A 15,739-nucleotide genomic window follows, 5' to 3' on the forward strand; every position below is an offset into this window, starting at 1 on the left:
CAAAATTTCTTTTTCGTGCAAGAATTAATATTGTTGTTTTGAACAGTCTTAAAAAAAAACTTTTATTACTTTTTTCCTGTCATGTCAACATTTATTGGGACAGTTGTATATATATTACCAATATAAGGCAGCAGTCCTTTTGCGCCAATTACTGTTTTTCAGGGGTATCATTTGCGCCAAATTTTATTTTCAAAATGTATCATTTGCGCCAATAATCGGAACTCATTTGCGCCAATTTACCTGTACACATATCAATCATAAATATATTAATGATTAATAGTTGTTCTTATTTTTGGCTTAAAAAGTATCATATGCATGATCGGAGATATTTAACCATGAAGATGAGCATCTGGAGAGAAATGACTTGAAATGCAGTAGACAGTCCATGTACAGAGAGTGAAGAAAACGTATTGCTTTGCTTAATATTTAATATAAGATATGCCAAAAGAGAAGAAAATATAAGCTTTTGATGATTATGTTGTGCTTTGCTCCCACCATCCGTATGGGCGGAAACTCTATCTACCGCAAGACGTACTATAGTAATGGAGCAGAAGCATTCCACGGGGAATTATTATGAACTGTTTTATGTATTTCATCCTTCAATGTTTGTCTTTTTGGACAATGAAGTGAAGTTACTAGCCTCTACATGCATTAAATTAGGAAGTACCCATGCAGCAGCAGTAAGAAGAAAGTATGTTTCAAAAAAGGAAACATTTGCCGTGTAAACTGCCATTTCCAAGTCCGAATAAAGGTGGAGGGAAGTCATTTTTCTTCTAATTGGCGCAATCGTATGATTTATTTTTGGCGCAAATGATATCATGTAATTTTAAAAAAAAAGTTGTGGCGCAAAAGGACGCATTTTTGGCGCAAACGGATCTCTCCCCATGGTAGCATTGGAGAAAAAAAGTTGTGACGCAAAAGGACGCATTTTTGGCGCAAACGGATCTCTCCCCAATATAACAGGTAAAGCTTTGACAATCATGTCACCCGTAATTTACCTGTAAAAATTGAACTTTTTAGATCAAGATTTAGAAACAGAACGAAGAGGTTTTCTCATGTTTCTTAGCGAGTACTAGACATATACATTTAGTATTTCCGACAATGTACATGTATATCCTACAATTTAAAACTGGCGCTTTAAGGTTTAAGGCATATAAACTCTGACTTATGTATTTTAAAATTATTTTGAAAAAAAAAAAAATGAAAACTATGTCTTATGAATAACCATGATGAAATAATTGTTTTCCATAATTGAATCGTGTATTATTTGTGTATTTGATTACTTAATGTTCTTCTTTCTAGTGTAATCTCTATTTTGTTTACTGACACATGACGAAATAATGCAATAGTTAAAATTAAATATTTTACAAAACCGTTGTCATGATAAACTGAATAAATTAAAATATGAGAGTTCAATTATTATCGGCGATGTCGAAATTAGCTGTCAGTAATAAACAGTTAGTTAGCGTCAAAGAGAGAGCTAACTTTTTTTTTATTAAGTATGTACAAAGTATATATGATGTATATTGTATATAATCATCCCTTCTGTATTTTACGATTCAACAAATTTCGCTTGTCCAGATGTCAATAACGATGATGTCCAGTAGTTTGAAAATTGCGTGCCGTGTGCAGAATAACGCCCCTCCTCTAAAAAAGGACGGTTTTTTATATAAAATCTGGCAAACGATTGTAGTCCAATTATAACACTCGTTACATTGTTATTTGATATATTTAGAATCCGAAATAAACCTAAATTATCTGGAAAATGAAATAATGAATTATCTGAAATTCAGATAATTAATCATCTGGAGATAAATTAGGATTATCTGAAAATCGTTCAAATAAACCTAGATTTTCTTCATATTTTAACAGGGGCATAGCTAGGTATTCACTCAACTGTAGGCACCAATCGGCAGGGGGTCTGGGGGCCGGAGCAGGTCCAGGCGGAAAATGATTTTCAGCATTTTAGCTGCAAAATTTTATGTAGCCTACAAAAATATTAAATTTACTGGTTTTTTAATCATGATAATTATAATATACATGATGAAAAGTTCGAAGAATTATGAATACTGTACCACAACATCTGACTGGTGAAAATTTCTAAATAATGCAGTATAATCCGTAATATAAAAAAAAAATATTTACAATATGCATTGCCCTGAGTAGATCAGCGTATCCCTTTAATTAAGTAGTACACCCTGTTAAAGTGTTTGGTATTATGATATCTATTCCGTTCGTATTGATTTTTACGTTTAACACTGATACTACTTTATTATAGAACTATCCTTTTGGCTAGACATCAACCATCAATCTTTTACATCCAGTGTCAAATATTTCTGCAAATTCAGGACCGTTGAAATTTTTTACAATAAATACACTTTAGAGCTAGGTCCTGTAATAGGTGTCGTCCAGGACGAAGGTTAGGAAATTTAAAAATGCCATGCATTGGAAAATGAGGGATTATTGGATATTTTGCCTTTCAGTAGACCCACTACGAACTCCTCAAAGAGTTGCATTCTCTCTACAACTAGGCATCGGATTTAATGTCCCCATTCTGACCAGACGTGACTGCGTATTTATACATCCTGCACAGCCAAACGGACGACACACATTGGCAAGTCGGGTGAAGACAAAGTGGAAAGCTAGTTGAAAACTAACAACTAATTAAAAAATTCATGTGTCTAAGTTGAGGTTCATTCAATTTTTTATTGATAGAAGTGAAATGATCTGAACCAAAGTTCTAGTTTATAGTTTCTATATAAGGTAAAATCGTAAAAACATTCAATTCTATCCAATGTTCCATTCACTGACTAAGGATGAGAGACTAGTGTACACATGACATTCGATAATTAAAAAGTTTTGAAAACTTTACCGGCTTTCATCTACAGATCGTCGTTGTTTATTATTTAAAAAAAAATTAATAATTGTGAAAAAATTATGTGTAGGCACGTGCCTAAAGTGCCTAACGGCAGCTACGCCCCTGTTTAAAATAAAACGGGATTTTCTCCAGATAATGAATTTTCTGTATTTTCTGTGATAAACTAGGCTTTTCTCGAATTTTAATTAAGCTGAGATAATCTAAGATTAATTAATAAAAGTGGTTCAGGCGTGCCATAGCCATAGGTCCTAACCATTTATTGTTTAATGAGTTTGTGCCAAAGTAAATGTATGATTGAATAAAATTTATAGGGCGAAACGACACAGGGTGCAACCGATATAAGGGGCGAAATTATTATAAAGCGCATCAATGACTCTGATCTGTAATTTCCCTTTGCTAAATATAGAACCTTCAGTGATAAGAATGAAAAACGGATAGAAAAGACGAAAGTTGAATGAAAATCTCCATAATATGTTTTCCAAATAAGAACTAAAGTCCAGCGAATAACAATAGTATTCACAAGAATTGTTATTGGATAAAATCTTGTCTGTGTAGAAAAGGTATACAGGTATAGTGAATAACAAGAATTTGGATATACAGACTGACATTACAGACTTGACTCCGCTTTCATATACTGATATTGGTACTGCGACTTCTATGTTATAGTAGTCTCAAACTGATAGTGATATAGTTCAAGAGGGAAAATTGTTCTCCAAACAAGAGACGGATTAAAGGGGAAAGGGGGGCAGAGGACAAACCCCCAACCCTTTTACAGCTGTTTTATGGGGGAAAAAATGTTGATTATATAGGGAATCACTGAAGCATGACTGGAGCGATATCAGGTTCGTTCGCACCCAATACACTTTCGCACCCTACACATTTGCACCTCGCATGTTCGCACCCAAGGTCCATTCGCACTCTAAAAAAAACATAGTCAGAATCTCACTTTATTTTGAAACAAAGTCAGTGAAACAAAGTTATAGCAATACATTAAACAAAACATGATTAAGAGTTATTCAACAGTGAACACAAAATATAACTTTGACAGAATTCCACTCATAACTTTATTTGGAAAGGATAATTAATTTTTTTTAACAATACACTTTCCGAAATATGATTAAGAATTATTAAACACAAAAAAAAATGCTGTCTCACTTTATTTTGAGACAATGACAACAACTATATACTTATAAAAATACACTTGCCAAAACTTGATTACAAAGTTATTAAACACAAAACCAATTAAAATTGGGGGCGAACATGTAGGGTGCGAACACGACTTTGGGTGCGAAAACATGTAGGGTGTGAATGGGCGCGAACGGACCCGGTTTCGACGGGAGCGCATCCCCTTTTTTATGAACATTTCAGGATTGGCTGCTAAAAAATTAGCATGGATGGAATTTATCAGAGGTTCCAAATGTTTCTGGGACCCTATGTTGTCTTTTGGTACAGGAATTGTGTAATGCATTACTGGTCCAGTCAATGTTTTAAAAGTCTTTTACCTTATGAGTATTATAAAATCCTTACATCTACACGGGCATCACTGGCATTGGTCATTTGGTTGAGTAATTTTACATTATATTGTATCCAACCATTTATTACTGACATTGCCACATGTCTGACATATATGTAAAATTGAGAATGGAAATGGGGAATGTGCCAAAGAGACAACAACCCAACCATAGAGCAGACAACAGCAGAAGGTCACCAACAGGTCTTCAAGGCGTCCTTCAGCTGGCCCCTAAACAAATATATACTGGTTCAGTGATAATGAACCCCATACTAAACTCCAAATTGTACACAAGAAACTAAAAGTTAAAATAGTACAAGACAAACAAAGGCCAGAGGCTCCTGACTTGGGACAGGCGCAAAAATGCGGCATGGTTAAACATGTTTGTGAGATCTCAACCCTCCCCCTATATCTCTAGCCAATGCAGAAAAGTAAACGCATAACAATGCGCACATTGAAATTCAGTTCAAGAGAAGTCCGAGTCTGATGTCAGAAATATAACCAAAGAAAATAAACAAAATGACAATAATACATAAATAACATCAGACTACTAGCAGTTAACTGACATGCCAGCTCCGGACTTCAATTAAACTGATAAAAAATTATGTCTTCATCATATGAATATCAGGCACAATCCTCCCCCTGAGGGGTTTAGTATCATACCATCATAACAAATATGAGAAGAACATAACCCGTTATAAAAGTTATATGTAGACACTCATTCCTTACTGACGTTAAATGTATTTAAAAAAATATTAATCATGTTCTGAAATCATTTGCTTTTGCAGTTGCTTCCTTGTAAGTTGGATTACTCAATAAAGGATAACAAAATATATTTAAACAAAACAGAATAGAAAAAAAATCCACCAAGAACAACAAAAGAAAAATAAATCCAGTATATGCATGACACAACCACAGAAAAGTAATTGTTGTATGACAAATTTTTTTAAAATGTTGGTTTATTCCTGAGTGTACTTCCTTTAATTCATGATATTTGATGAAATTAGAATGAAACCCTTATGTATAAATTGTGAACTACTATTTACATTTCAATCTTTGTTATATTTTCAGTGCAAATAAGGAGAATGGAATCAAAGATAGGACAGTGTGCCTTGTGTGGTTACAATGCATTGGTGATGCATGATGGGTATATGGTTTGTGAAGAATGTGGTACTATCAACAATGAAGATATGATCACATCTGAGTTTCATGATTATGAAGGTTACCAATCTGCATCACAGAACAAGTGGATCATGAATGATAAAAAGAAACATCTAGCCCACTTTGATGGAAAGGTTCCAGATGGCAAAAAAGAAGGCCTTTCACATATCAAAATATACAGTAAATTATTGACTTTTTCTTCAGATATGGTAGAAAGAGCAGAAAATATGTTTTCTCTCTTGTATAAAGACAAGGAGGTCATACATACAGTAATGGCGACAAAAGAAGCACTGGCATCGGCATGTTTATTTGTTGAAGGACGAAAGTTTGGACAAGTAATATCAATCAAAGAATTCAGCAAGGTTACAGGAGTTAAAGTAGGTCCATTAGTCAAGGCAATAAATTTTATTAAAAAAAAATTTTGCATCACATTACCAAAATCAACAATTGCAGAAATGTGTGTTGAAATTGCATTCAAGAATAATATTGCACCAGATGTAAGACGTGCTGCACAAGAAATTATATTATTGTGTGATAGAGCTTGGTTAGTAACAGGTCGTCAGCCACAAAAGATTATTTGGGCAGCTTTTTATATAGCAGTAAAATCAAATTCTTTGGATGAAAATAGGAAATTAACACAAACAAACTTTTTGAAAAATCATGGCCTGAAATTTAATGTTCAGGACAAAGAAAGACTAAACGAAATTTTAGAAATTTTAAAGGATATAGGTGACACTATACCTTGGGCTTCAAATAAAAACAAGAAGGATTTTGTATATCACAATCTGAATGACATTTTGAAATACAGTAGGATGGCATTGATGGAAAAAAGAATGAAATTTTTAAAAGAAATGGAAAATTCACAAAATATCCAAAATGGAGATGGTGATGAACATGATGAATCCACTTGTCAAAAACGAAAATTACAATCCGGAGATGAAGAAAATATAGACATTTTTCAACCACCAATACTTAAGAAAGTAAGACTACCCGTAAATGAAGACATAACTATTCCATCTTCTATCAATGTTGACTGTGATATTGAAGACATGGGAAGTGATATTGATGAAGAATTAGATGGCTACTTACGCTCACCAGAGGAAGTCAAACAAATGGAAATTGCAAGAGCTTTAATAATTGATTAACAATAATTTTGCTAAAGTTAATTCTTATCTGACTTTTACCTGCAAATACTCAGTTAAAATTTGTATTTCCTTTAAAGTACTATTAAATCATATTTTTTATATATATATTTCTGCATTTTCTTTGAATTTTGGTTTCCTTTGAATTCTTCAGTGATACTTTATGACTTACACTGTTTTATACAAACAGTAAACTATAGGCTTTAAGGAGCACGTGTCGCTCACCTGATATTTTTGTTTAAATACTATTGATGCATGAAACAATGCAACAATAATACTTCTTTTAAAGAAATCTGAATGGATCAAAATCTCACCTTTCGTTTGGTTTTAACCACTTTCTATCCATTAATCATTAACAAAACATGAATTTGTCTATGCAGTTTCAGAGGAGAAGATTTTGGTAAAAGATTACAAAAACTTCTGAAAAATTGTAAAATTTTGAATATAAAGGCAATAACTACTTTTAAAAGGGGTCAATTGACAATTTTGTTTGTAAAATTTGTAGAATTTACTTTCAAATTTGCTGAACATTTAATTTATTGCTGTTTACAGTTTATCTCTACATTAATCTATGGTTATATTTAAGGAAAATAACCAAAAATAGCAAAAACACCTTAAAATTAGTTATCCAGGGGCAGCAACCCAACTATTGGCTGTCTGAGAAGTCTGAAAATTTCAGGGCAGATAGATCTAATAGATATAAGAAGATATAGTATGAGTGTCAATGAGACAACTCTCCATCAAGTCACAATTTGTAAAAGTAAACCATTATAGGTCAAAGTACAAACTTCAACAGGGAGCCTTGACTCACACTGAACAGCAAGCTATAAAGGGCCCTAACAAATGACTAGTTTAAAATCTTTCAAACAGGAAAACCAACAGTCAAATCTATATAAAATGATGGGGAAACAATTAAAAGTTATAAACCGCACCAACAAAGGACAACCACTGAACATCAGATTCCTGACTTAGGACAGGTGCAAACAAATGCAGTGGGTTTAAACATTTTAATAGATACCAACCTTCAACATTACCTGAAACAAAACAACACAAAGTACATAAGACATATAACGTCACATTTCAACAAATTTCAAGCTTAATTTATTCTGCTGTTAAAACCAATCCTACGATTTTTCTATAAAAAGAAATGTTTTAATATGGGCATCTAGTTTAAAAAATGTGTCCGATGACCCATTATGCATCAATGTACTGTACATACCTGCCAACATTTCAAAATGCCCATGGGGGTTTTACGTGCAAGATGGCTGTCACAGTTATTTTAATGTTGTTTTATATTTGCTTCTCCATGCTTTTAAAATGCTATACCAATGGTAAAATTGATTATTTTGTTTTAAACTGTGGACAAAATTGCTATTTCAAAATTTCAAATTGGGAGCCTCCATGGGGGAAATCCCCCACAAATAGTGACAGTTGGCAGATATGTGTACACAAAAATATCAGGTGACACATGCTCTTTGGAGCCTCTAGTTCTCGATCGTTACCTCATTGATCAAACTTACCAATCGTTTGCTTTCTCGGGCCATCACCAAAGGTGCCTTTAGTCAAGAAGAATCTGCCACGAGTGATTACCACTGGTCTTGTTTCCAGGGTGTTGAAGTCATATTGCGTACGTATGGCTGCTTATTTTTTCAATGCTTTTCATAACTCAATTATTGAATATCTATGCACATACTATTTTTTTCCATTTCTTGCTTTAATCGTAGATCAGACTTTAGTTTTTCTCTTAATAATTGTTTCACATTTGATATGCCAGCAGTGCTCATTTCTGAAGGCTAGATTGGAACATGTATAGTTGTTTACATCCTCATCCTTTGTTCTGTCTCACTTGGCAATTATGCTTCTCCTTATTAACCAGATTTTTGTGACAAAAATGTCGGTTATTGATTTGGGGATGTACGGCGGGCGGTCGGGCGGGTGGGCGGGCGACAATCAAATGTTGTCCGTGCATTAACTCATGAACCGTTCAACCAAAGCTTTTAAAATTTTAATATGTTATTACTGACAACTATACGAAGGTCAAGTTCAATAATGGCGATTTTGACTTTTACCGTTCAGGAGTTATGGTTCTTGAAAGATTGAAAAAAGGAGTTTCCAGTCGTGTTTGTGCATTTACGCATGAACTGTTCTACCAAAGCTTCCCAAATTTTAATATGTTGTTACTGATGACAGAATGGAGGTCAAGTTCAATAATGACGATTTTTACTTTTACCGTTCAGGAGTTGTGGTTCTTGAAAGATTGAAAAATGGAGTTTCCAGTCGTGTCCGTGCATTTATGCATGAACTGTTCTACCAAAGCTTCCGAAATTTTAATATGCTGTTACTGATGACAAAATGGAGGTCAAGTTCAATAATGACGATTTTGACTTTTACCGTTCAGGAGTTATGGTTCTTGAAAGATTGAAAAATGGTGTTTCCCGTCGTGTCCGTGCATTTTCTCATGAACCATTCAACCAAAGCTTTTGAAATTTTAATATGATGTTACTGATGACAAAATAGAGGTCAAGTTCAATAATGACGATTTTGACTTTTACCGTTCAGGAGTTATGGTTCTTGAAAGATCGTAAAATGGCGTTTCCATTCACGTTGTTGCATTTACTCATGAACCTTTCAATCTAAGCTTTTCAAATTTTAATATGTTGATACTGATGACAAAATGGAGGTCAAATTTAATATTGATGATTTTCACTTTCACCATTCATCAGTAATGGTTCTTGTGATATTGCCAGGACACAAATAAATGTTAATAAATCTGGTTTGCTGTCGTTGTGACAGCCTCTTGTTTTTATATTGTATTGGCCATGATTGTATTCCTGGAAAACAATCTTTCTATATCAAACCTCAAACTTTCACATTCAGTTAAGTTTAAGATTCTGTATTTATCGATGGTTGGTAAATTGGATATTGTCTTAGGATTAGGCAAATACGGTAGCATCAACAGATTTCAAAACAAGATGCAAAAGTTTGAAACTTTCACAAGTCCAATGTAATTAAAATATTGATCTCTGATCACGTTATAACAATCTACAGGAGCACTGCCACAAGAGTTCACCTTCTATTTATTTCCGAATTAATGTTGCAATATGTTTCTATGTTGTGTTTGGCATATTATTAATTGTCTTTTTGTATATTTTTAACCATGGTTTTGTCTTTTCTTCTTAACTTGTGTGTTATAATAATATTATCCATAAGGACCTTAGGTATCTTCTTTCTTTTTATGGGCCATCATTTTTTTTTTTTAATTTCTGAATTTACAGTAATTATGTGAATTTTCTTTATCCAAAGACCTGTGCTCAAAATCATCATACCAGAACAAAATTCAAACCTGATCTGTAACTTGTCATGATTAAACTATATACTAACAGAGACATATAATACTGTATTATATGTCTCTGATACTAATTACCAAATCAATATATTTAAGAATGACAAACAAACCTACCACTAAATGCTTCAAACAATTTACCAATGAAAAGTAAAAAAAATACAAAATGTCATGTTAAAAAGTGAGTTATTTCCCTATGAACAGAAATCTACTAATTAATAAATATTTCATCACAAATTAAATCCTAGGGAAAGGGCGTTAACCAAATATCAAATCAATATCTTCAACTACGAAGAAAAGTCTGGAAAACTGATTTGCCGGACTGACAAACGGACAAAGTGCAAACCTGAAGTCCCCTTTGACTTTGTCGTTAGGGGACTAATAAAAGATGTGGGCCAAGATGCAATTAAGAGAGCAACCCAACACAGCTCAACAGATGACAAAGTAAAAAGTAGAAACATAATATAATCTTTAAAGAACTTGTTCACAATTAGTTAAGCTCGAAACTTATCCGGAGTTTTATCCACTCTCGTAATAGAAAGTAGTTTCTTGCTGTGTATCAGTAAAAACTAAACACTCATCGTTTTTATTTGGACTTGTATGTAATGTGTTGTAGACAGTTTCCTTTTTTATCTTCTTTATTTCCAATTTGTTCCTTTTATATGTTCAAATCATTGTTTGAGTATTACTCTTTCTAAGATCATTTGTGTAAAACATGTCATATTTGGTAGGTCGTTATGTATTTGTGACATATCATAATTGTAGAATGTATGACCCTTTATGTTTATATGATGAGTGTTGCAAAATTGCAATAAATAAAAGGGATATGTTCAACTTATTTAAATATCTTTTGCTGGAAATTGTCCAAGTTTTGGCTATTTAAAAGACTGTGAAATTCATCATGCTCAACTGCAATTAGTAGAAACTTCAGACCATATGCAAGTTACACAGTGTGGGAACGGAACTGTACGGTTTTCTACTAATTTGGTCATTCGGGAGACTGTCAAGCGGGGCTCCGACATTTGCAAAATAACAAGTTGTTTGATGGAAACTTTGATGAACTCTTATGTTGCTATATAACGTTTCTGCTTCAAATTTTGATAGCTAAAACATTCTTTATGTAAATGTGAACCATTAAAATAATAAGAAAGATATATGCATCCAAACGTTTTCCTTAGAATGGTGGAGCTCCGTGTAAAACGATCAAAATTGTCACACAACAGCGATCAAAAATGACAAATAAACATCGAAAAATCAATGTTTGCTATCTGAATTTTCACATGTACCTTTTCTAATATATAGTCTTACCTGTCTGAAAGTTTCAAAGTCATTGTCCCATTAGAAATCTAAATATATTCATTTTCTCCATGTCGGATATTTTTTATTGACTGTACAATCGCTTGCAAGTTTACTGTAATATCACTCGGAGCCTTTATGTACAATCGCTTGGAGCTTTTTGTTTCATCGTTTGGCCAACTAGACTACTCCGAAAGGAGGGTAACCTACTTTACCTTGTTATGACTTCACGGTTCAGCTAGCAAGCAAGCTAGTCAAAGGTATTGACTTTTTCCTACACACTCATTGCATTTTGCTGTAATAGTTTCTAGTGGCACATGACTAGTTATAACTCTTAAGTAGATAATGCTAACTACTATCTCTTCTGCCACATTCATATTCAGTTTATGTTTTCCATGATACTTTTTCCATATAAATATTTATTAAAACTACTGCAATCCAATACAATATATGTCTGGCATGATTTTTCTCTCCTTTTTCTGTTACGATTAATAACAGTTAATTATTTGGTATTGTTTTCATTTTTTTTAAACCTAAATTACACACTCAAAAGTGTTAATGAATTTTTGAAGCTTTTATTTGAATGGATGCAGCCTGCATTAGCGGGGAGAGGGAGTTTTGGTGGTTGAAACCCCATTTTTCCGATTTTTTTTTCATTTTGTGGACGTATCAGGGTGTTCCGTGGTTCGGATTCCCCTTATGCAGAACCCCATCTGGTCTGATATCGTCAATGATAGTATGATGATCCGATCATTCATCTGATTTTTTATATTTTGGTCTTGTGCTGTGCTAGTTTTGGGGAAAAATAAGCGCACAGACATTTTTAACCCCGCAAAATTCTTTATGTACCTGTTTCAAGTCAAGAGTTCGTAGTTCAGTGCATGGTTGTCGTTGGTTCATGTCTGTCATATATGTTTTTCGTAAATTGATTTATTATGAATTAAGCTGTCAGTTAAATTCGAAAGGTATTGATTCTTATTTTTCATGTCGGGACCTTTTATAGCCGACTATAATTGCTTAAATCCATTTATTTTTTGAATTTTGACAATCATATCACATCTCCTAATTTTTGTATTGAGAATATAAATGTGGTTTGATAAAAATGTTGTTCTCACTAAAAAAAAACAACTGTTTCGTTCGTTTGTCGGATGATATAGTTGGGAACATTGAAAAGTTTCTGAATCGTGACATTGATATAAAAAAAAATCATGTTGAAGGATTTTGTGTTTTCTCTGTCTTTCAGATAACAGGTCCTCTCCCATCCTTGATAAAATTTAATTTTACTGGAGCTTTTTCTACCAGTAGCTATAGCTTGTAATAAACAGACATCTCATTACAAATTATACCACATCTTCTTATTTTAATATCATGTTTATACGTGTATTTTCTTGGATCAATGGTTAGCTACCACCATTCCACATTCGAATTCCTTGTTATAGTAACCAAATTAAAAAGTGTTGGGTATGTGTAGATACACCATAGGAGGAGCTAAATTTCACGAGAAAGCTGTGGGTCTACACATAGCCAATCACTTTTTTATTTGGTAAATTACATGTGTCAAAGTTAACAACTGATATCACAGGAAAGAAAATGTGTTACATTGTAGTTTCTGGCTAAAAGTGTGAGATATCTTAAATACACCACATGACCATTTTCAATCTTCTGGTAAACCAATCAGAGGGTCGATATGGAACTTTGGTGTATGTGTCGATACCCTCACACTTTTTCAATGGAAAATCAAACAAACTATAGTACATATCAATTTACAATATCCCGATCCAGTGATGAAAAATTCTTTGTTGTATATTGTTCAAATATGTATTATTATTATTTTTTAAATTGCTGGTAAATAATATGTTAAGTAAAATTCAAAATATGCTAATTACCTTTCCAAAGAATCTAGTCACCTTTTCGGTATATATAAATATTTATTTTGTACGAGGATTATTTTCATTTTCATTTTAGATTAGATTCTTAACATATTTTGTACTGTCATTTTCTTTTCGTCTTGTATACTTATCCAGTGGTTGTGTGTTTATGTGTGACATATTTGTTTTTCGTTCATTTTTTGTACATAAATAAGCCGTTAGTTTTCTTGTTTTACATTGTTATTTCGGGGCATTTTATAGCTGACTATGCGGTATGGGCTTTGAAATTTGTTGACGACCGTACGGTGACCTATAGTTGGTAATTTCTGTGTCATTTTGGTCTTTTGTGGAGAGTTGTCTCTTTGACAATCATACCACACCTTCTTTTTTATATCTATTGTACACATTTTGTTTTTGTCTCTGATATAGTCACCTTAAAAGGGTTCCTTGATAGAATCTTAATTGTCAAAATGATTGGTTTTATGCTTATTTTCACTTCAAATACCATAGATGAATTTGATAGGACAGCAAGAAACAACCAATGCGATGCAATTTTATAAATTTGGCCAAGCAATTCTACAGGAAAGCTCCAAGCGATTGTACAGGAAGGCTCCGAGTGATATTACAGAAAACTTGCAAGCGATTGTACAGTCAATAAAAATATCCGACATGGAGAAAATGAATATATTTAGATTTCTACTGGGACGATGGCTTTGAAACTTTCAGACAGGCAAGACTATATATTAGACCAGATGCTCCGCAGGGCGTAGCTTTATACGACCGCAGAGGTTGAACCCTGAACGGTTAGGGCAAGTATGGACACAACATTCAAGCTGGATTCAGCTCTAAATTTGGATTGTGATTAAATAGTTGACACAGCATAGGTTTCTGACACAGAATGAATGTGTTCTAATGAACTTAAAATTTTTGTTTCTCTTAGAGCAATTCACTATGCTGTTGAATATTAATCCTCTCAAAAAAATGTTTGAAGAAATTTTCTTTTTTATTTATGAAATTTCAAATGAGAAAAATTGAACCTAATTTTTTTAATCACATCCCCCTTTCCCTTATTCCAAAACTAATCTCAATTAAAATTTCTAATGGAGTTTGCAGCAATAACTACTCATTTAAATACATCATAAAATATTAAGATGTAAAAAAACTGCTTGTTATCACTGAATGGTAAAGATTATTTTAATTTATCAGTTGGTAGTAAAAAATGAATATACATTGTATATTGTATATAACAAAGATTTAAGTTGATTCTGGACAAAGAAAGATAACTCCAATTAAAAAAAAATCTTGCTATTGCACAATATTTTGCAATTAGATATTTCTTGCTTACTATTCTGGACAAAGAAAGATAACTCTAATTATTTTTTTTTTTGATATTTCACAATATTGTGCAATTAGATATTTCTTGCCATTGCGCAATACTGTGCAATTGAAAAGACTTGCTATTGCACAATACTTAATATAATAATTTTAGATCCTGATTTGGACCAACTTGAAAACTGGGCCCATAATAAAAAATCTAAGTACATTTTTGAATTCAGCATATCAAAGAACTTCAAGATTTCAATTTTTGTTAAAATCAGACTAAGTTTAATTTTGGACCCTTTGGACTTTAGTGTAGACCAATTTGAAAACAGGACCAAAAATGAAGAATCTACATACACAGTTAGATTTGGTATATCAAAGAACCCCATTTATTCAATTTTTGATGAAATCAAACAAAGTTTAATTTTGGACCCCGATTTGGACCAACTTGAAAACTGGGCCAATAATCAAGAATCTAAGTACATTTTTAGATTCAGCATATCAAAGAACCTAACTGATTCATTTTTTGTCAAAATCAAACTAAGTTTAATTTTGGACCCTTTGGACCTTAATGTAGACCAATTTGAAAACGGGACCAAAAGTTAAGAATCTACATACACAGTCATGACAGTTAGATTCAGCATATCAAAGAACCCCAATTATTCAATTTTGATGAAATCAAACAAAAGTTTAATTTTGGACCCTTTGGGCCCCTTATTATGTTGGGACCAAAACTCCCAAAATCAAACCCAACCTTTCTTTTATGGTCATAAACCTTGTGTTTAAATTTCATAGATTTCTATTTACTTATACTAACGTTATGGTGCGAAAACCAAGAAAAATGCTTATTTGGGTCCCTTTTTGGCCCCTAATTCCTAAACTGTTGGGACCTAAACTCCCAAATTCAATACCAACCTTCCTTTTGTAGTCATTAACATTGTGTTTAAATTTCATTGATTTCTATTTACTTAAACTAATGTTATTGTGCGAAAACCAAGAATAATGCTTATTTGGGCCCTTTTTTGGCCCCTAATTCCTAAACTGTTGAGACCAAAACTCCCAAAATCAATCCCAACCGTTCTTTTGTGGTCATAAACCTTGTGTCAAAATTTCATAGATTTCTATTAACTTAAACTAAAGTTATAGTGCGAAAACCAAGAAAATGCTTATTTGGGCCCTTTTTGGCCCCAAATTCCTAAAATGTTGGGACCAAAACTCCCA

The 15,739-nt window shown here is 32.9% G+C and overlaps 1 protein-coding gene across 2 annotated transcripts; it reads left to right on the forward strand.

Moving 5' to 3' along the window:
- The first annotated feature begins 3,251 nt into the window (after positions 1 to 3,251).
- Positions 3,252 to 6,797, forward strand: LOC139521711 (transcription factor IIIB 50 kDa subunit-like). 2 transcript variants are annotated; one of them, XM_071315263.1, is made up of 2 exons: positions 3,252 to 3,446; positions 5,460 to 6,797. In XM_071315263.1, the coding sequence occupies exon 2, from the start codon at positions 5,474 to 5,476 to the stop codon at positions 6,692 to 6,694; it is 1,221 nt and encodes a 406-aa protein (XP_071171364.1). In that variant the 5' UTR covers positions 3,252 to 3,446; positions 5,460 to 5,473; the 3' UTR covers positions 6,695 to 6,797. The 2 variants fall into 2 exon arrangements, with proteins under 2 accessions (XP_071171364.1, XP_071171365.1); XM_071315264.1 differs by having other exon boundaries at positions 3,265 to 3,438.
- The last annotated feature ends 8,942 nt before the right edge of the window (positions 6,798 to 15,739 follow it).

The sequence above is a fragment of the Mytilus edulis genome, chromosome 4, assembly GCF_963676685.1.
Source record: "Mytilus edulis chromosome 4, xbMytEdul2.2, whole genome shotgun sequence".
In the NCBI taxonomy this organism is placed as follows: Eukaryota; Metazoa; Mollusca; class Bivalvia; order Mytilida; family Mytilidae; genus Mytilus; species Mytilus edulis.